The sequence below is a fragment of the Phycodurus eques genome, chromosome 12, assembly GCF_024500275.1.
Source record: "Phycodurus eques isolate BA_2022a chromosome 12, UOR_Pequ_1.1, whole genome shotgun sequence".
In the NCBI taxonomy this organism is placed as follows: domain Eukaryota; kingdom Metazoa; phylum Chordata; class Actinopteri; order Syngnathiformes; family Syngnathidae; genus Phycodurus; species Phycodurus eques.
The window spans coordinates 11,238,749-11,261,687 of NC_084536.1; the positions used below are offsets into that span (position 1 = coordinate 11,238,749).

General features: G+C 40.5%; 1 protein-coding gene across 4 annotated transcripts in view; it reads left to right on the top strand.

The window, feature by feature from the left end:
- The window catches only part of pms1 (PMS1 homolog 1, mismatch repair system component), a 51,913-nt gene that overhangs the window by 1,864 nt on the left and 27,110 nt on the right, over window positions 1-22,939 (top strand). For 3 of the 4 annotated variants that reach the window (XM_061692927.1, XM_061692928.1, XM_061692924.1), the window contains exons 3-12: window positions 189-291; window positions 650-813; window positions 3,872-3,988; window positions 9,080-9,202; window positions 9,312-9,458; window positions 9,530-10,263; window positions 12,228-12,698; window positions 16,939-17,069; window positions 18,955-19,115; window positions 22,119-22,209. In XM_061692927.1, coding sequence (XP_061548911.1) covers window positions 189-291; window positions 650-813; window positions 3,872-3,988; window positions 9,080-9,202; window positions 9,312-9,458; window positions 9,530-10,263; window positions 12,228-12,698; window positions 16,939-17,069; window positions 18,955-19,115; window positions 22,119-22,209 — 2,242 coding nt within the window. The remainder of the gene's footprint in view (window positions 1-188; window positions 292-649; window positions 814-3,871; window positions 3,989-9,079; window positions 9,203-9,311; window positions 9,459-9,529; window positions 10,264-12,227; window positions 12,699-16,938; window positions 17,070-18,954; window positions 19,116-22,118; window positions 22,210-22,939) is intronic. The other variant, XM_061692926.1, reaches the window with a different exon arrangement.

Consider the following 22,939-nt stretch of genomic DNA (forward strand, 5'->3'; position numbering starts at 1 on the left):
TCCCTCTGTGTTTGCATGGGTTTTCTCGAGGTACATCGACTTCCACACACATTCCCAAAACATGCATGTTAGGTTTATTGAAGACCCAAAATTGCTCATAGGTGTGAATATGAGTGTGAATGGTTGTTTACTTATATGACTCCTGCCATTGGGTGGCAACCAGTCTAATTTTTACTGTTCCTCTCCAGGTTTCCATCACTACCAAGACGGAGGATGAAGACATCAGCACCCAGTACACGCTTAACCCCCAAGGGCGCATCGTATCTCAGAAGCCAACTCACCATGGCCAAGGCAAGGCCTCATTAACTTTTGTCGTAAGCAGCAAAATGAAAGAACTGGATTTCTATCACCACAACCACATTTTTTAAAAAGTGAATTGTTAATGGGTAACACCGCTCATAGCTACTTTCATTAGCACAATAATACATATTTACGTCCACCAACAGCTTTATCTGATGCAACACCTAAACCAGCTAAACTATAAATGAGGCATACAGTATTATGCATTTTTCTCACAATTTAAAACAGTTCCCAAGACTAATGACTAAATTAGAGATTCAACTATTTGTATGAAAGCCATTTAATAGTCAATTTTGTACACTGTCTCCTTTAATTAATGGAAAAAAATAACAGTTGTCGTGTCTTGCAGGTACAACAGTTAGTGTACTGAAACTTTTCAAGAATCTTCCCGTGAGGCGACAATATTACTCGTCGGCTAAGAGGTGCAAGGACGAGGTGAAGAAAATCCAGGACCTGCTGGTGGCCTACGCCATCATAAAACCCGATTTGAGACTCACACTGACTCATAATAAGGTAAGTTATCCTCCTTTATACTTTTTAAAGCAGTTGATGTCAATAAGTTGGCGCAACCCTGTAAAGCTAGCTGTATGTCTTTTTCTTTATTTACGGTATTTCATTCATTTTTTTTCATTTATTGCTTTGTTCTGATAGGACAGTGCACATTAATGGGCATTCCCAGAATATACAGAGAACTCTATTGGCTTATAGAAAAACATAAATACGCTGGAGTTAACTGACCACATTTGGAGTCAATATTTAGGTTAACCCTTCTGTTCTGAAGTTTAAAAGTCTAGCAATAAGATTTTCCAATATTCAAATGAAAAAAAACCAACAACAATGGACATTGTAGGTGTAACAAAGAACAGAGCGAGGGCATGCGAAACACAAGTAACGTGTTGGAACTGAGTACAGCCACAAGGTGTCACCAGTAGCCTTCAGGTTTGACACACGGTAGGGTTTTGATTGTATACACTGAGAGTCTGAATATTAGCAGGTTATAGCATGTAGCCAAATATTGCACGATATTTACTGTTTTTTACATATTCTTGATCAATATAAGAGATATAAGAGAAATTATATGGTTGGTTGCAAATTATTATTTTTATTTTTTTTTGTTAGATGTTCGAATGTTTTGATTCGACCCACCGCTCAACCGAAGTGTTAAGTAATCTGTTCAGGTAGTTGAAAATTATTTTCATTAGTTTTAGTAGATTTTCAGGCATGTCAATTTTGACCCACCACTTAACAACAGGTCTAAATAAACTGTGTTTAAGTTTTTTGCAAATTCTCTGTCTCTATTTTTTTTAGTTTTTCAAATGCTTCAATTAGACCCGCAACATAACTGAAGTGTTAAATCAACTGTCTTTAGCTTCTTTTTCAGCATATGTTAATTTGCATGACACTAGTGTTACTTTTTGCTTGCACCATTTAAAACAAAAAAACAACAATAATTTCAGACCATCTTAAGTCTTTATATAAGATTAGCTCAACCAGCCGTACAAGTATTGAGCAACTTGACATTTCCATCTCTTGTACCCTTTCTCACCGCCGCTAATCACAGCTGTCAGGTGCTCCAAACACAAATATGACTGACTGTGAACTCGGATTTAGCTGATTATGATGCTTGAGTAAGTTGCTGAACTCAGCTGCAGTTTCTGTTTCAGGCCACAGAAAGTGTGCGTGTGTGTGTATGTAGGCTATGCGGGTCAGTGAGAGGGCACAACACTACTGTATATGACGTTCCTAGAAATCAGTTTCAAGGTTGTTAACGATGAGTAATGCCCCCATTTCGTACATTCAGCTCTCGCTTGCCCCTATCCTTTACAACGAGCACTGCTATTCGAGCCCGTGTGTCGTGTTTCACAGCTTCTTTACGAGCTGTTTACAGGAGTGATCCGTTTCCATGTGCTAACTGTATGTCAAATAGCTGTTGCATGCCTATCATGGAGCACATGACTTTGGAAAGAACTATAACTAATAGTGATTTTAAAAAATATTTCATTTGTTTCGTATGTTTTATGTAGATGAGCCAGTGCTTAGTTTGCTTTTTCTTAAGTTGTAGTGTTAATTTTGGGCTTGGGTTGTAAACTTGTGGTTATTACCTTTGCCTAATTTGTGCTTATTTCCTTTGCCAAATGCTAAATCGCAAATGTAAGCATCTTTAGGTACATGGCAGAGGTATTGTTTTAAACTTTTTGTTTTATAGTTATTTAGCTGGAAAAGTGTGTGATAAACTGGCTGAAGCTGGTAAGATTGTGTCATTATCCACAGTGAAATGAGTACCGTGCTGATATGGGCTGACTGGCCATTCTGCCAGAAAGAAGCCAGTACTCCAAAAGAAACTAAAAAGGCAGATTACAGTTTGAAAATGCACACAGGGGCAAATACCCAAATTTTTGGTGACATGTCCTGCGGTCTGATGAAACCAAAATTTAACTGTTTGACCATAATTAGCATTTTACATTTGGAGGAAAAAGAGAGAAGCTTGCACCCTGAGAACACTATTCCAACTTTGAAATACGGGGGTGGCAGCATCTTGTTGTGGGGTTCCTTTGCTTCAGGAGGCACTGGTGCACTTCACAAAATGGATGGCAACATGAGGAAAGGACATTATGTGGACATTTGTCCCAAGTCATACAGGTTTGAATGTAATGGTACCAAATACTAATAAAACGAAGAAAATAATGAAACATTGTCTAAAAGAAACCTACTCTCATTATTCTAGCATTTACCAAATAGAAATAATTTTAGTAATCCTAATTGAACAGGAAAGGTTTAGTCTGATTTCAAGTCAGACATTGAGAAATAAAAAGTATGTCTTAGTATATAGTGTATGTAAATATTTGGTTCCAACTGTATATATTTTATAATTTATTTTTTATTTTTCGGCAGTGACACTATGAGTAAAAGGAGGGGGGGGGGGCAGAAATGTAATTTTGTTTTTAAAGTTAACTCTCCTGCTACATTCGTTTCTTAGGAACAGCAATATTGTTACTGGGTCAGTTTGACCCGGGGCATGTTTATTTATCCAAACGTATCAGAAAACTAAAGTACAGTATTACTATTAAAAACCCTAGACGAACGAGTAAAGGTTGCGGGTTGGATAAAATTGACCGGTGTTAATATTTTGACAATGAACAAAATCTCCAGCTGGCCTTTTCTTCTTTTTATTATACATGTTTTAAATATTTTTGAGTTTCTGATTGTGACACACAATGGATAAAAGATGGGCAGAATTTCTTTTAACAATTAATCCTCGTATTACATTAATTCTCAGGAGCAGCAATAATGTTAGGGGCATGATTAAACTTCCAAAAGTGTCAGAAAATGAAACAGTGTTAATAATACCAATGCAACACAAACAAATAAAGGTTGTCACAAGGGGGTCTATTTGGCCCAAAAAGTTTACGTTTTGGGTCCAATTTACCAGTTTATATTGATAAATTGTGAAGAAAAAAAAAAGTCTTCTATGTTTGCCGCAGATATGTTGGCAGAATTGTGGTTGGGTTACTGTCTCGACATTAACATGGAGATTACGTGTGTATGTTGCGTGGGTGTCGCATTGTTCCAGGTGGTCGTCTGGCAGAAGGCCAAGGCGGCCGACCACAGGAGCGCCCTCCTTGCTACGTTGGGGTCCAGTGTAGTTGCCAACCTACTCCCATGTCACCATCGCCAAGAGCAAGCCGAGGTTTGTGCCTAACTGTGAAATTGTACAGTTCATTAAGGCTATTAAGTCTCCAAAATGACACCTTGTAACTGATGCATACCTAGACTAAATTAGTGTTGGGCGTAGGGTTTCGATGCCTAGTCCGCTGATCCCAAAGAAGAAGTGGTGAAAACCAACGAAGAAGAACGCGCACGGAGACATGCTTGTGCCCAACGGCGGCGAACAGTCGTGTGTCTTAACTTATTGAAATTAATGACCAGTCGCCTCAGTGCAACACTTGGAATAAGATTATATTGTGCGAAGGAGGCTTTCACGATGCGTAGCGTCTGACGCCTCAGCCTACATTGCGCGGAGCTTCAGTGAAGTCAACTCTCAGTCAATTGGGTGATTGAAACAATAAAATACGTCTATGCCAACATTGAGACAGCTAACTAGGTAAACGGTTGGTAGCACGTTTGCACTGATGGTTTTTAGCGTTTATTTTAGTCTTCAAATCAATGTTAAGAGCCGATGACAGAAAAAAAAGCTTAACATTGAAATGAAACTTCACCGTAGCAACTTTACTTCACAACGAATTGGGCCAAAATTCACATAAACGTTGTCTCACAGTATAACAAACACTCACCTTGTGCCTCATCGGTGGGTAAGGAAAGGAATCAAAGTTTTATAGCAGGGGTTGGGGGGATCATACATGCATCACACTCGATAATGTGCTGCATCTTGAGGTGATTTTGCAGGGATATGTAGTGTTTTTTGTCTTTGTCGCAACATCTTTCGCACACGTTTTGCAGACTACAGTTGTCTCCAAATAGACATTATGTTCCATTTCTTGGTAGTATATCTGACTCGCTAGTCGCTAGCTTATTCTCCACTATGTTGTTTCTGCTTGACGAGGTCTCGCGTACTAGCTAGAAGTCTAGAAAAAATACTATTGATGAATTTTATATATCGAGCACTAATAAAATACAGATCGAATCGAGCTTCACGATATATCGCACAGCATTGGTCAACAATGGTCACTGAAATAACTTGAACCTGGTGAGAATGGAATTTGCCAAATTGTGGGTGAATGTCCTTCGGATAGATGGGACAAATCTGGAGCGTTTTGTGTTTACAGACCCAAAAGTGAAGCACACAAAGAACACTGAACCGACTGTGAAGCTTGGAGGAGGGTTGGTTTTGTAGCTGGCGCTGCTTTGACACCTCCGGCACAGGGTGTTTCGAATCTGTGCAGGATACAATTAAATCTAAGGACTTTCAAGGTCTTCTGGAATGAATGTGCGGTCTGGTGTCAGAAAGCTTGGTCTCAGTCGCAGGTCATGGTTCCTCCAACAGGACAAAGACTCAAAAGGCACAGCTAAAAACACAGTGCAGTAAATTGCAAATGTTTTGTTGTAGTTTTTACTGTGCATACATACACACACACACACACACGCACACACAAGTGAAACAGACAGTGATTTTAGTCAATTATTTTCCAGAATGAGAGTGCTTACAGAGGAGGATATTCACATGGCACAGCTTGAAGCAGGCGTCAGGTGCAGGTGGAGGTGGGCCTGGCTCAAGTTGGAGGCCAGAACAAAAAAGCAAAGAAATGAGGCAAATTTAATTTTAATCCTAAATTTGTACATCAACATGTGCTTGACCGGTGTAAATAGGTTTTTCTGCGACAGAAGTCGATGAATTGCATTGATTGTCTCAAAAACAAAATTGGTTCAGAGGACAGTTATTTTTGTACAAGCCAGTTTCATTCTTGTTCCTTTTTTTTTTAATTATTATTTTTTTTTAAATAATTCTACTGAGCCACAATTAAAAAAGCAATATAAAAATATATATTTGTTGTGAGTAAGTTGTGTTTGGCGCTGTTTCCACTGGATACGTCACATACGCGGATCCTACGCTAATTGACAAAGTGCTGCCTCCAGGAGCCAAAATAGAATCCATGCTTTTACGGTCGTCTTGGAGAATGGCTTTTCTCTTCAGTCTCTGTTTGACAAAAAGTTAGCTGCTTGCATGGTCGGAACGCCCTATCTCCAGCCCTAGTCGTCGTGGTAACGAAAGCTGTGAAACAGAACCGCTCCCCTTAATACAGCGATTTCAATCAGAGTGCTGTGTTAAATGTTTGTTTCTTTTTTCTTAGAGTAGTTTGACAGAACGATCCTAGTGAGGATAAGCGGTAAAAAAAATGGATGGATTTTAGACATCTTTACCTGGGAACAGTTTTGGGTAGCACGCCGGACTCATGGTTAGCACGCCTGGTTTGCTTCATCTCAGCTTTGTCATTGCAAAAACATACCTGTTTGGTTAATTGAACGCAATTAAATTAGGAATGTTGTGAATGTTACACCATAAGTGTGAATGTGAGTGTGAGCAGTTGTTTGTGCATTTGTGCCCTGGGATTGGCTAGCGAGCAGTCTACTGTGTACCCAAAATCAGCTCTTGCCCAAAGTCAGCTTTGATAGACTCCAGTTACCCGCAACCCTAATGAGGCCAAGCGCTATAGAAAATGGATGGCTGAATGTTTCCTTTTAATAGAATCCACATTATACTTGACTATGAGCTAATAGCCAAGAAGAGCTGGTCTCAAGCCAGCAAATGTGGTCAGTTGGTCGCTGGCCAACCTTTCCCTTCCTCCTTTCCTTTCAGTTCTTTCCTGATGAAGAGTGAGTGATTTTACTTTCTGTTAGCTAAGCTTTGTTGTGCTGAGTGTAATTGAAGTAGTGTTTGAGCAGTAATTTTTTGCTCGGTCACAGTCGGTGCCATGTGGCTTGGTATCTCACAACTAATCAGCTTTGGCAGATATAGAGCAGCACCTTTTCACCTTGTTTCTCTCATTTCTCTCTCTTGGTTGTTGTTGATTTGCCTCTGCACCCAGTTACGAGAGCGACCTTTCATCTTTTCCTACAAGTCCGACTCCCTGTAGCAACAACGATAGCGCTTTTTCTCCCATTTGTCCCCTAGACCAAAGCTCAAGATCAAGGGAAGCCAGGTTGACACTTTCACCAGTGCCTTGTTCAGGGAAGAATTGGAACAAAACGTGACACCCGTTTTTTGGTGTGATTACTTATACTTTCAGCCCTTCGAGGGCAAGGAGTCGCTATTTGTGCTCCCATAAAGTGACCCTAATGAGCAGAAATGGGGAGAAACACATGTGCCCTGAAATGAAACGGCAGTTCGTTTATTGACGTTTTTTAGCGAACACGGCATATAATGAGCCTGAAGCCATGTGGAGGGGTGCAAAAAAGTATGGTTCTTCACCACCTGGAATCGATACAACATTAATAGCGCTCGTAATGTCTTACAAGCTTACTTCCATAATGGATTTTTTAGTAGGATTGTTCGGTTTTACGTCCAGTCGTCAATTTTAGCCCGAGAACAGCTGCAGGCAAGATTGTCCAGCGTCTATCAGTGTGTATGTTTTCTCGACAATCTAAAAGGTTTTCTAGCAAAAATCCCTGTTGCGTTTTTAATCACTGTTTTTGCGAGACGTGTTCATTTATTGTCAGGAGGCTTGTCATTTGTGGTGTTGTGAAATACTATACTGAATACTATAAGCTGTTTTTTCCTCCTGCGATATTTTGCCGCTTCTAATTCAGATGTTATCACCAACGTTCAGTGGTTTTGGTCAACAGTGCCATCTCATCTGATAATGTAACACTTTCAACTTTTTCCTTTGCTGTGGTTAACCCACCTGCTCTGTTTGTTTCTTTGGTACAATGTATATGTCTTGGGCCAAATGTGATGTATTTTAAAAGTTCAAAGTACACTATATTGTCAAAAGTATTCGCTCACCTGCCTTGTCTCAAATACATCCCATTCTTAATCAATAGGGTTTAATATGACATTGGTCCATTGGTCCACCCGCTGCAGTTTTGACAGCTTAGACTCTTCTGGGAAGGTGTTTCACAAGGTTTCGGAGTGTGTTTATGGGAATGTAAGACCATTTTTCCAAAAACACATTTGTGAGGTTCCACACTGATGGATGTTGGACGAAAAGGCATGGCTCTCAGTCTGCACTCTAGTTCATCCAAAAGTATTCTATAGGGTTGAGGTCAGGATTGTGCAGGCCAGTCAAGTTCATCCACATCAAACTCTCTCGTCCATGTGTTTATGAACCTTGATTTGTGGACTGATACACAGTCATGTTGGAACAGGAAGAGGATATTTCAAAACTGTTCCCACAAAGTTGGAAATGTCCAACATATTAGCCCCTGAGGTCCACTGAAAGGAACTCTGAATGCTTCAGCATACCAAGAGATTTTGGACAGTCAAACAGTTTTGGGACTATCCCTTCCTGTTCCAACATGTCTGTGCACCAGTGCACAAAGCCAGGTCCATAAAGACATGGTTGAGAGAATTTGGTATGGATGAACTTGACTGGCTTGCACCAAGACCTGCCCTCAACCCGATAGAACACCTTTGGGTTGATTTAAAGTTGACAGTGCCTTCTCGGCCAACATCAGTGTGTGACCTCACAAATATGCTCCTGGAAGATGGGCAAAAATTCCCATGAACTCACACCTAAAACTTGTTGATAGCCTCTACACAAGAGTTGAAGCTGATACAGCTGCAAAGGGTAGACCAACATCATATTAAACCATATGGATATAGAATTATCCATCACTAGAATCACTTAAAACCATATGTGAGTCAAGGCAGGTGAGCGAATACTTCTGGCAATTTAGTGTAGTTTTTCATTCTGACGTGCAATCAACAATGATAAGTGTTTATTTCAGGCATTAAGTTAATAATAGAGAAGAATAGTGATATAAGCAAAATCTTTCTGGGATTTTTGCATTTCAGACAAATTGACCCAGTAACATTATAGCTCTTCCTGAGAAGGGATTTTAACAGGAGGTATAATATTTACATCAACATTAATGAACTTTCCTTACAAAATTAACCCCTTTGTATCAACCTTTACTTGTATGTGTTGGATTGGTAATGCTATCTTTATTTTGTGTTTTGGCAGATTTTTTTTAGAGGGTTTTTTTCTGATGCCAATTGGTTGTTAATTAAAAAATATATATAATAGCAAATTGAGACCTTTGTAGCAACCTTGTTGTTTTTTTGTCTTGTTAATACCATCTCTATGTTTTGCATCTTCCTAAGATTTTTCTAGAGGGTTTTTTCCCAAAGCCAGGAGCAGATTCCGCTTCAACCAGTACTTCTGTTCCAGACAAAACATTCATATTTGTCAACAATCGGCCCGTCCACCTGAAAGACATCATTAAGGTATGCTTTTGAATCCGTCTTTTCCCACTGTATGTTTTTATGCTCAAAGTATTTTTGCTTTTAATAGTTTTTTTTTTTTTGTCTGTCTCAATTTATTATCCGTCATCAGTTACTTCGTCAACACTATACTGCGCAGTATGGGGATGAGTCCACGCAAAACCGCTACCCCATCCTAATGCTTAAAATTACCGTTTCACCGTCTTCGGTGGATGTCAACCTGACACCTGACAAGAGCCAGGTTCTTCTCCACAACAAGGTATTCTCAGAGGCTTGATCACAGACAGATGACAATGTCTTAATCCCCATCAGTTCTATGTTTTCTTTTAGGAAGCCTTGTTTACTGCGTTAGAAGCTCTGCTGGTCTCTCTGTACGGGTATTGGCCCAATCGCGATTCTCCAACAAAACAGCTCGGCCCTGAAACCTTGTTTTCACCATCCTCAAAGACTGGCACCGTGCAACCAGATGACGAGATCAGTGCAATAAAGGATGCTGCAGGATTTCACACCCTAAAAGATTTTCTTGAACTATCCAATGGCATAATGAGCGACAATCCCCCACCAAGCAGACGGACCTCGAACAGCAGCGCTTCGTCCTCGGCGGCAGAGGACTGGATTGTCAACCAGATTCCTGGTGGGCAAGAATCTAACTTTTCTCTCTGTGGTGATGAAACTGTACGCTTGCCAAGTGAACTCGAGGACGACAGAGACTCAAACAGACCCCGTATATCAGCTGAAGACTGGAGCAAGGGCACGGCTCTGAAGGACCCGGTATCACTAGAGCCCCTGCAGCCCGTCAAAATTCATCAAGTCTCCGCACCCAGTCACTCCGCTGTCGATGAGAACAAGAAGACTATCAATGTCATCACAGAAAAGCGTACCGCTCTGACCGCCTTTGACCTGATCAGCAACCGGGCGATGAGAATGCCACCGTCACCGGTCGCCCTTTTCGAAAAGGAAGCCCGCGTTGAGGTTCTCAGGGAGAAACCTACTGCCAGCCTACAGGAGATCAGCATCGCTGTTAATGACAGGTGGAAAAATCTCATGGAGGAAGACCGTAAGAAGTAAGTAGTCAGTCTATTATCTTTCTAAGATGTTTTTTGTTTCTTGATACAGTAATCCCCCACATATTTGTGGCTCAGTATTCACAGATTCACCTATTTGCCTTTTTTTTATTTTTTTTTTATTTTATTTTTTTTTTGTGGAACCTGTAGCTGAAAAACTCATCTGATCACGTTTTTTGTGCTCTTTCTTAAACACCCTAAGATGGTGTAAGAAAATGCCAAACCCCTCTCTATATAGGATTGGGTTTCAAGGAATAATGTTGAAGTGATTTGTCTCGATTTAGGGACAGCCTTTGTATTTCGGGCAGGATTTTAGTTAAGCCTGGGTTGGCAGTAAGTTGCAGAGAGTCTTAACTACATGTGCATGAACATATCCCAATTGTGCCAGTTAAGTATACAAAAATATATATATCATATATATGCCACTTAAACCAGCCTTGTCATAATTGTACTTATTTATGATAGTAGATGTAGTACATTAGTGACTAGAACAGCACGCTTTGTTTCAATGACCATTTGCTAGCGCTGATAGTATAGCACCAATACCACCAATTCTGGGCGTAATCTGCCTTTTGCCCCACAGTCAGCTGGGATAGGCACCCGCTCACCCAAGGCCTTGAACAGAATAAACGCTAAAAAAAGTCAGTAGTTTGTTTGCAGCATGAACATAGTATCACTTGGAAGAAAATTATGCTGTTTCCCGGTTCTCACTGCTGTTTTTGTTCATTGAAAATCACATTCACGCTTACTTCATGAGCACTTAGGAAAGTGACACAAAGTTGGCTAGTCAAGAACAGATTTGGCAGCGAACAGATGGAGGTAATGAGTGTTAGCGTTTGACCCGCCCCCCCTGCGAGTCAAAGGATTTACATTAATGAAGGTAAGACAGGGATGGAGTCATTTATGGGGGGTAGAAAAAAATCAGGAAACGAGCTGATCTTAAAATGTGTTCTAATCGCTGTCATTTACCATAGTGAATTACAGAATACAGTGTGTTATTTTGGATAGCTGATATTTTGGTGGTGTATATCAACGACACAGTAACCTGCTTTGCCATTGAACTTCTCATTCATTCACAGTTCAAGCCATGTTCGAGAAGTATTTTAACATTCTTAAAATTCCTGTTATGTCGCGTGTCAAAGTGACCCAGTATGTTTAAAACTTGAGAAAATACAAAAAAAAGAAAACAAAAATACTTTAATACATTTTAGTATAAAAGTTCTTATGCTGCAGTTATTACATATACTTCATTATATATTAAGTTGACTGACCTGACTAAAGAGGGTCAAAATAAATCTCCAAATTTGAACATTCTTTTTACAAATTACCCTATGGGATAAAAGCTTATCGATCATTCAAGTGTAAAATCCTTGTAAATCCGAATTTTTTATTTGTGTTATTTTCTAACATTCACCCAATAACCTTATTTTTCTTAAAAAGTACTCATTAGAGAAATTTGGAATAGTTCTTATTTCTTCTTTTGCATCCTTAGTAACTTTCTGTGGTTGGCATCACAGAGAGAAAAGCAGCTGAACGGCAAAATTCAAAACGGGTGTTTGATCGAAGAACGTCCGCTCCTATGCCTTTATGTGACTCTTCCAGTCTCTCTGTTGCAACCTGCTGGTCAAACTCAATGACAGTCGAACCTCACAGTGGCCACTTCTTGTTTGATGGGAAGGTATTGTTTATCAATTGTTCGGTGTCCTCTTGGTCTCATGATGACAACATGACAAAGAGGACTGGGAAATAAATACCAGTTCTAATTGGACCAGGAGAAAATGTATTGGTCCTTTCATGGACAAAACACCTGTTGTGAATTTAGCCATTCAGCTCCTTGTACATTGTATAGTGTATTCAAAGGTTTAGAGAAGGTCAAATTAAGTCAGGTTACAGTGCATTTTAGGTTGGACCTTAAATTTTTGTGAGTAGTATATGTTTATCATGGGCCTGTCTGAACTTTACAGGTATGAGGAGAAGGCCAAAAAACACCTAGAGCATCATGACCTCACTTGCGCTGCCAAACTGGCAAACTGCGGAGGTGGCTCGAAAGAGCGGCGCGTGAGCTCTGCGCTAGGCCAGAAGCGCAAGGCCCCGCCGCTCTCCAACCAGCAGCTGCTGGATGAGCTCTTCTCTGCACACCCCCAGAAGAAGACCAGGAGCCTGACGCCTAAGCCCTCGCAGCCCCTCCCCTGCTGCATGTCGAGCCTTCGCACACGCCTCCAGCGCCTCTCGTCAGCCCGGAACACTGCGGCACCGCAGGGCCTCCGTCTTATAAACCCTCTGGCCTCTCAGAGTGTCTGGGTCATTTTATGTGGTCAGAGTCTAATGTTGTTAAACCCCTTTCGGGTAGAGGAGACCTTGTTGTTTAAGAGACTCCTGCAGAATAATATACTTCCAGCAGTCACTCTGCAGAACCCTATACATGTAACAGATAGGTAATGTATCACTCGCTTTTCCTTTGCAAAACAGCCAAAGCTGGCCACTTATCACCAATGCTTTTAATACTGAATTATGATTAATATTATTGTTACACCTACATACAGTAGTGTACATCAGGGGTGAGCAAAGTATGACCCGGGGGCCAGTTGTAACCCATTCCCTTTTTTAATCCGGTCCACCTGACATTTAATTTCTCGTGTACAATACACGTTTCCCCCTAGAAATTAGTCAATAGCGCGCATTATACATATAATGTATAAGGAAAATGAAAAATTCTTTCAGTTTATATAAACGTATGCCAGTACCTAGGTGTTGTGAAAAAAGTGTAGATGTCCCCTTGGGCGTTACCATATCAATATCATATCTGCCTGGATGGACATTCGGGTCAAGAGCGGAGTGTTAGAATGCAACTTGCTATCTCCTTTTTCTCCTTTGGGCTCTATTTTCCCGACTAGCGCAAATCTGTCGTGGGTGTGCCTGTCCTAGCTGACCCTGGGTGAGAGGCAGGGTACATCCTGAACTGGTCGCCAGCCAATTGCAGGCCACATATTGACAAACAACAATCTACACTCATATCCACACCTACAGACAATTTAGAGTTTTCAATTAACAAACCATACATGTTTTAGAATGTGGGAGGAAACCTGAGTACCTTGAGAAAACCCAGGCAGGCATGGGGAGAACATGTGAACTCCACACAGGAAGGCCGGAGCCTGGATTTGAACCTAAGACCTTTGAACTGTGAAGCGGATGTGCTCCCCACTAATAGTATTTATTGTAAATAACAAAATGTAAGGAAAAATTGTACAATTTTTAAAAATTACTTTATTAAATAATTAAATTAATTGTAACAATGAAATTAGAAAATTAGAATGTATTATTATGTTATTAAAAAAAGAGTTTAAATACATATTTTAACTTTTTAAAATTAATTTCTCAAATGACTTGGCCCATCTGATGGTTTTAAAAATCAAATGTCGCTCTTGGGCACAAATGTTTTCCCACCCCTGATGTACATACATACAGTATCTACATGTCGATTTCAGAAAATGTGTTGTGGAAAAGTGCACAAGCCAGTGCAAACTGTAGGCCTGTCCCAAGCCCGGATAAATGCAGAGGGTTGCGTCAGGAAGGGCATCCGGCTTAAAACTTTGCCAAACAAATATGAGCGTTCATCCAAAGAATTCCATACCGGATCGGTCGTGGCCCCGGGTTAACAACGTCCGCCACCGGCATCCAGGGAAAGGAACTTGGAGGGACAGATGGTGGTAGACTTTGCAAAAAGGATGCAAATGGCTGGAGTGAACACTTTTTTCCAGAAGAGGCAGGAACCAAGGGTGAGGTACAAGCACGCAGGTGGATTACATCTTGTGCAGACGATGTAATCTGAAGGAGGTTACCGACTGTAAGGTAGTGGTAGGGGAGAGTGTGGCTAGACAGCATTGGATGGTGGTGTTTAAGATGACTCTGGTGGTGGGGAGGAAGATTAGGAAGACAAACGCAGAGCAAAGAACCATGTGGTGGAAGCTGAGACAGGACGAGTGTTGTGCAGCTTTTCGGGAAGAGGTGAGACAGGCTCTTGGTGGACAGGAGGAGCTTCCAGAAGAGTGGACCACTGCAGCCAAGGTGATCAGAGAGGCAGGCAGGAGAGCACTTGTTGTATCTTCTGGCAGGAAAGGAGAGAAGGAGACTTGGTGGTGGAGTCTCACAGTATAGGAAATCATACAAGGAAAAAGGTTAGCTAAGAAGAAGTGGGACACTGAGAGGACCGAGGAGAGGCGGAAGGAATACATTGAGATGCGACATAGGGCAAAGGTAGAGGTGGCAAAGGCCAAACAAGAGACATATGATGACATGTATCCCAGGTTGGACACTAAAGAAGGAGAAAAGGATCTATACAGGTTGGCCAGACAGAGGGATAGAGATGGGAAGGATGTGCAGCAGGTTAGGGTGATTGAGGATAGAGATGGAAATATGTTGACTGGTGCCAGTAGTGTGCTAGATAGATGGAAAGAATACTTCGAGGAGTTGATGAATGAGGAAAATTAGAGAGAAGGGAGAGTAGAGGAGGCAAGTGTGGTGGACCAGGAAGTGGCAATGATTAGTAAGTTAGAAAGGCATTAAAGAGGATGAAAAATGGAAAGGCAGTTGGTCCTGATGACATTCCTGCGCAGGTATGGAAGCATCTAGGAGAGGTGGCTGTGGAGTTTTTGACCAGCTTGTTCAATAGAATTCTAGCGCGTGAGAATATGCCTCAGGAATGGAGGAAAAGTGTGCTGGTGCCCATATTTGGGTGATGTGCAGAGCTGTGGGAACTATAGAGCAATAAAGTTGATGAGCCACACAATGAAGTTATAGGAAAGAGTAGTGGAGGCTAGACACAGGACAGAAGTGAGTATTTGCGAGCAACAGTATGGTTTCATGCCTAGAAAGAGTACCACAGATGCATTATTTGCCTTGAGGATGTTGATGGAAAGGTACAGAGAAGGTCAGAAGGAGCTACATTGTGTCTTTGTAGATATATGTACCCAGAGAGGAACTTTGGTACTGCAGTCTAGAGTGGCAAAGAAGTATGTTAGAATAGTACAGGACATGCATGAGGGCAGCAGGACAGTGGTGAGGTGTGCTGTAGGTGTGACAGATGAATTTAAGGTGGAGGTGGGACTGCATCAGGGATCAGCCCTGAGCCACTGCCTGTTTGCAGTGGTGATGGATAGGCTGACAAATGAGGTTAGACTGGAATCCCCGTGGACCATGATGTTTGCAGATGACATTGTGGTCTGCAGTGAAAGCAGGGAGCAGGTGGAGGAACAGTTAGAAAGATGGAGGCGTGCACTGGAAAGCAGAGGAATGAAGATTCACCGAAGTAAGACAGAATATATGTGCATGAATGAGAGGGGAGGTGGGGGAAGAGTAAGGCTCCAGGGAGAAGAGATAGGAAGGGTGGAGAACTTTAAATACTACGGGTCAACCGCCCTGAGCAATGGTGAGTGTGGTCAGGAAGTGAAGAAACGGGTCCAAGCAGGTTGGAACGGGTGGAGGAAGGTGTCAGGTGTGTTATGTGACAAAGTTTATAAAACTGGTGAGGCCAGCCATGATGTACGGATTAGAGACAGTGGCACTGAAGAGACAACAGGAAGCAGAGCTGGAGGTGGTGGAAATGAAGATGTTGAGGTTCCCTCTCGGACTGACCAGATTGGATAAAATTAGAAATGAGCTCGTCAGAGGGACAGCCAAGGTTTGATGTTTTGGAGACAAAGTCAGAGAGACCAGACTTCGATGGTTTGGACACGTCCAGAGGAGAAATAAATAGTGAGTTTATTGGTAGAAGGATGATGAGGATGGAGCTGCCAGGCAAGAGAGCTAGAGGAAGACCAAAGAGAAGGTTGATGGATGCCGTGAGGGAAGACATGAGGGCAGTTGGTGTTCGAGAGGAGGATGCAGGAGATAGGCTTACATGGAAAAGGATGACGCGCTGTGGCGACCTCTAAAGGGACAAGCCGAAAGGAAAAGAAGAAGTGTTGTGGAAAAGTTCATTTATTTTAGGAGTTCAATTCAAAAGTGAATACATTATTATAGCTTAATTTAAGACATGGGAAAAGACATCTTGAATTGCAACCTAATTTCTGTATTAATAATTTTGAATGTAATATTCAAATATTTTGACATAATGAATTTTGGGTTATCATTAACTGTAAGCAATAATCATCAAAATTCTTATTTTTTTTCTATCATGAGACATTTTATTGTCTTTTTGGATGAAAGGTGAAACATCTGCAACAAACAAGAACAGTGCAGTTGCCTTGATTCATCCTTTGCAGGTTACGATGACCTGGATGATTGAGAATCTACACAGGCATACAAGTGGGTACGGGAAGTATTCAGACCCCCTTCAATGTTTCACTCTTTGTTATATTGCAGCCATTTGCTATAATCATTTAAGTTCATTTTTCTCCCTCATTTTCTGTCAATATGGGGTGTGGTGTGGTCATTAATGAGGAAAAAAATCAACTTAAATTATTTTAGCAAATGGCGGCAATATAACAAAGTGAAAAATTTAAGGGGGTCTGAATACTTTCCGTACCCACTGTATTTTATTTTGTGTGTAGTGAATCTCCTGTATGAGTTTTACTTTTTGAATTATGTTACTGAAATAAATAGTTTTCCACAATGTTCTAATTTACTGAGATGCACCTGTGTATGCATTGCTGAATTTATACATTTTCTCCTTTGCAGATGTTTAGGAGGAAGTGACTCCATGGAAGCTTTGTGCAACATGGAGAAACTCAGCCCAGATCTGAATGGCAGGATGTTCATCTCTGACCCAAGGCTTGTGGCCAATGGATTTAAAGTCAGACTCAAGCCAGGTAAACGGACTCAGTAACTTGGCAACGCTGAATCTGCTTGTTTCAATTAGCTTCTCTGTTCACAGTCATGTTGTTGATGATTAGGGTTGGGCATCGAGAATAGAGAACCGATTGGAACCGGGACTAACATTCCGGTTATCCCGGAATCATTCAAATTAAACAATTTCGGTTACCAGTTTCAATGCCGACAGCCTGCCGACCCCGAGGAAGAAAGTGGCAAAACCCAATGAAGAAGCGTCAAAAACCAACGAAGAAGAAAGATGTGCTTGTGGCCAACGGGAGTGGCGAACATAAGTGTTAACTATGTTAAAATAAATGACCAGTCACCTCAGTGCAACACTTGGATTAAGATTATATTGTGCTAAGGAGGCTTTCACGATAGAAACAGTCACATTACAAGCTTAATATTGAGCTAAAACTTCACCAAAGGTCAAATGAGCAACTTTACATCACAATGAATTGGGACAAAATTCACAAAAACCTTGTCTCACAGTATCACAAACACTAACCTTGTGTCTTATCAGTGTATGGGTAAAAGAATCAACATTTTACAGAGTATTTGGTTCCATCCATTACTCTTTTTCTTGCATCTCGTTTTAAATTCGTTTTTACCATTGTGTGAAGTTATTTTTCCTGCCAAAATGTTCTGGTGCCTACCCTTCAAAATAAAAGGCTAGTGGCTTAAAACAGAAGTCGTTAAAACTTGCACAAATAAACCATTTGACGTGATAAAAGAGTCACAAATAACTATTTAACAATGCTATATTTAACTTTTAGCTGAAGCAATAATTAATGCATATTAAGTCAATTGAGTTAGTGCCACACACATTGCCTTTTAGTTCATAGGTTTGATATTGATCTTGGTTCTAAAGAACGCAGAGTCAAATGTACATTTTAGGTTATGCTGCAGGCTGCTAAGAAAATTGATGTTCATAATTTGGACACCCTTTATTTAAACCATGCAAACCTTTTTGACCCAGCTCCCTAAAAGAATCGGAATCGAGAATCGTTTGGAACCGGAATCGGGACTGGAATCGTTCAAATTGAAACGATGCCCAACCCTATTGATGATGCGCCTTGAACAGTAGAAGCTGCAAAAAAGAATTGTCCTGAGCAATACATTCAAATTAATACACTCCAGAGACCCAACTATTTGCATACAACAAATTTAAAAGTCAATTTTACACGATTTGTCCTTGTAAATGCATTACAGTTGTGATATAATATAACATAACATGTTAGCGGCTAACAAAACAATAAGAACTGAATAACCTCAAATATTTTTAATTCACGTTTCATAACATTATAGCTCATAACTGACTGACTGGCACAATTTCTTCTTCATTACCGGGATTATTTCTCAGCGTCCCGTGAATTTTGCTTGTTTTTGTTGCCGAACAACTCAGCCACAGTCGCAGTTGGCATTTTGCCTGACGCCGTGACCTTTTCAGTGGGTCTGTAGCCCAGCACGCAGGTGATCAGAATGGTTGCCCTTTGAAAAAATTCAAAGAATTTTCATTGCTCACTGCCAGCCCCCAGTGGATGTGTTGCCTGAGACTGACACGGGGTGCGTGTAAGATCTTGGAATATTTGTGTCTCACTTCTTGGAATACAAACTAAAGATGGTGTCCAAGCCTTGTGTCAGAAATATAAATTTGTGTGATTTGTGATATTTCCCCTTTAAATGACAGGCCGTATTTTTTTCCGATTTCCTTTCGGTCTTCTGGGGCCTCTATTAGTCATTTAACACTCCATTTGGCCCTCCATGATTTGACTTGGTCACTGGCCAAACTGTAAATCACAATATTTATTTATTATTATTTCCTGGAGATAGAATCTTCGTCCACAAGTATATTAATCCTTGCTTTCTGCTTGTCTTGGCCAGGTAACGCGTCAGACGAGAGACATCTGGAAGTGACCGCGCTGGCCGACTGCGTGCCTTTCCTCGGTGTAGAGGACCTCGGGGAGATCATGACAGCGGTTCTTCGTAGGAAGGCCAAAACTGTGCAGGAGTGTCGGCCGCTCAAAGTGTCGAACTACCTCCAAGTGAGTGATGAAGCTAGGAAACGTGCATCCAAACTAAAAGTACAGTGAACCCCTGTTCATCGAGGGGAAAACCTTCCAGACCCACCCACTACTGGTGAACATCCGCAATATAGAGACACCATACACAGTGGTGCCTTTAGATATGAGTTTAATCTGTTCTGTGACCAAACACGTAACTCAAAAGACTTGCATCTGAAATCATCTTTTCCAATTGAAATGAATGGAAATGCCATGAAAGGTCAGATGACAAAGATGTTATGGGGTCAGTTAAAATTCATACTTGCATTGTTTATATGTTATGTAATACATTCATGCAACTTCCAGCAAGGTTTCAACCATAGTTTAGATAAAAATGAGGTTTTTATGACGCATATTGAGTCCTCCCCGGGTGTGCTTACTCTATGCACCGCAAGGGCTACAAGAAGTGAGGCTGCAATTGACAAACGCATGTCTTTTTATACACTCACGGCTTGAAATAATGCCACCCCAGGGGTGCCAATATTTTTTAGCACGACTATACGTATTATATATTCATATATGTTTCAGTGACACAGCACAAGCTTTTACATAGGATGCAGTATTCCTATATATTGTGTGCCCTTCGCTCGAGTTGCGTTATAACATGCCGCACACACCCCTTACTTCAACAAATAACTCATGAATATGCAAATCGCTTGTGTATCGCCTCACTTATACTCTCGTCCTGTACACTTTTATAATTTACATAATTAATGCCACAACAGTTCAGTTGTACAGCCGGGTTCTCGACCCTGGTCCTGCATGCTTCTTCTCCTGTCCTTGTCCTGTCCTTCCCTCACAGGGTGTAGCACTACAGTCCCATGCAACACTCATATTTAATGTTTCATTGTTGTAGATAATGTAATGATTTACTTCACTCATCCTGTTTACAATTAGTGCTTTGTCTTTTGTCTTTGTTTCTTTCTCCCGTCTAGAAACTTTGTTCTGTTCGACTGATCAAGTCTGATTCTCAATAAACCTCAATTATAATACCACAGCGGAAGCTTAAAAACTCCACTGTGACACAGTAAAACTGTTTCGGCATAAAAGGGATACAGATTTTCCATTCTGCTTGACCTAACAGCCGAACAGGACACCAAAAAAAAATCAAGGCACCACTGTAAAAGAAAAACCTTTTTTTGATAGTATCACTCCTTCCACCCACTTTACACAAATGTAAATATATTAAAACACACTTTTTAAACACATTGTAAATGCAAATGAACACTAAAAAAATTGAATAAATGTTGTACTTATTGTGGTGTCGATGTGTCAGCTAGGCCTATGTGCCGTCAAGCGGCGGGGCCTAATAGGGTGGTGTGTGTGTCAATAAATGTCTGAAAAATAGTCTAAGTACTGTAAAAACCCATAAAAAATGATTGCTATAGACCACTATAGTAGGAATTTCTCCAAAAGAATGTAGCAGTACAGCATCACAAATGTTAAAGCCAAATGTCAATGTCAATGTTGACATTGTTAAAAACAATGTTAAAAACAATGTTAAAAAAAAAAAGCCAAACAAATGTTAAAAAACTATACTTAGTTACTATAATGAGGGCGGGGGGGGGGGGGGTGGTGGAGAGCAATACTCGCAGATGCACTTTTCAGCAGATTTGCAGTATTAAATGCCCGGAGAACAATAAAACACAATGAGCACAATCACGCAGGAGCTGTTGTCAACTACAGCTCATGACCAGACTCTCGCACATGGACCTCTCTTATGCTTTGAACGTTGGCACATAATTCCATAGTTCTGGACTTAAAAACAATGTCTGCTGAAAAATATTCCCCCCAAAATAGACTCAGTAGTAATATGCTTGTTTTCTGATGACGTACTTCATTTTTAGCCAGATTTTGGCCCACCTACATTTAGGTAAAAAACCTACATGAGTGAACTGACGTCAGCGACGGAGGGTGAGGTCATTTCCTTATTCAACTACTACGTGTTTAATATGTGTTTTGTCAGGTCATTGTTGTATTTATTGTATTATTTGCTAACCTTTGAAAAAGAGTTTGGGAAGATGTCATTACACGGGCGTTTCCTTTTTTTTAACGGTGGCGGTGGACTTTGATAGGCATGGCTGGTTGGCGCTGTGTTCGTACCATTTTCATCAATGACACCGTAATACATTAGCACTTTTTTTAACATATTGAATTAGTGATTGAAGATCATTTTGGGGTACTGTTGTATTGACATGAGTGTGGCACTGAAAATGATCACAATATAAGGTATAATACCAACTTGAACAAAGCGGGGTTTTCGTTTGAAAGAAGATGTTGTTTTTTTCCTGAAAATTTTTCATTTTGGAGGTAGCGGGACTTCACCTGACATCGACGATATACTTTACAGTATAATATAGTACATTCCTTTGTCCATGCCTGCTATGCAGCAAATTCAGTGTCCAGTTCTGTCACTGACGTCACACCAAGACATGGCGGCATATTGATTTTGACGATGATAATGGGGCATTCCTAGGGCAATTAGTTATTTACTGATAAATAATTATAATAATAATAATTATATATATATTATATATATATATATAATAATTATTACCTGCCGGTTTAATTTTCTTGTGCACAAAATACATTGAGAACTTATTAGTGAAATACGTATAGGCCATCTGGACGCTATAGGTTCTTTTAAAGGCAAGTTTGTGTCTTAACACAAACACACAATACATACAATATTTTCTATACATTTATTGCTAGCATGTTTTTGTGAGTGTTCAAATATGTTTAAATTGTGTTTCAAAGGTGTGTTTTAATAAGTTTGAAACGGTTTAAAGCGTGTGGGAGTCCATGGTCTCTCTATGTTGCCAATGTTTTACCTTTGGGAAAGTACCTCCTGCCATAAATGGGGTTCACTGTACCGTTAGAACCCATAAATAATGAACACTGTAAACTGCAGATGTTTGATGTAGCAGGGTTGGTGAACCGCGATATAGCAGGGGACACTGTCCATTGACTGTATTGTATGTGCAGAGTGAAGCCGTTCGACTCACCCGACAGATGCCTGCACATTTATCCAGGGAGGACGTGGGGGACATCCTGAGACGGATGGAACAGCAACTTGGTGAGAGCAACCACACTTGTCTCCACGGAAGGCCTTTCCTACAACTACTGTCAAACATCCCTCATACTGAACATGAGGCTAAGGCTCTGTTTAAACCTTTGGGACTATGAAAGGCCAATTTGAACAGTAGTATTTTGGTTTTGCTCTAGATTTATTCTAAACTGTAACACGTGTATTTTTACACATCACCATGTTGCACTTTTTTTTTTTTCTTTCCCAAATACAGAAAGTTAGCACAGTTAATAGCTTTTAAAACCCTTATGTTATGCTATGTTCAAGGCTTTTTGTCTGGTTGGGAGGTCGGCATTAGCGCTCACTTTGATATGGATGGCTAGCGCTGGGACCATATTATATTTTAATCAATGACAGCGTATAAATTAGTGATTTTTTAGCGTGTTAAATTAGCGATCGAACATGCTTTTGGGGCGTTGTATTGATATTTGTGCACAACAGCATGATAGCAATGTGAGGTATAATACCAACTTGAACAATACAGTGTTTTTTAACTGAAGCAAGATAACATTTTTTGTTTTCCTCAAAAGTACTCATTTTGGAGATGCTAGGATTGTGTCTGTATGTAATTCCAGTGACGATATAGAATTATGTAGATATCAAAACAGTCAAAGCAATCTTCATTCTCATTTTATGCTGTTACAATGCATGCTCTATAGGTTTTCTGTAGATCAGACCAAACACTTTCCATTTCTTTCCTATGATGAACTACTTTGTT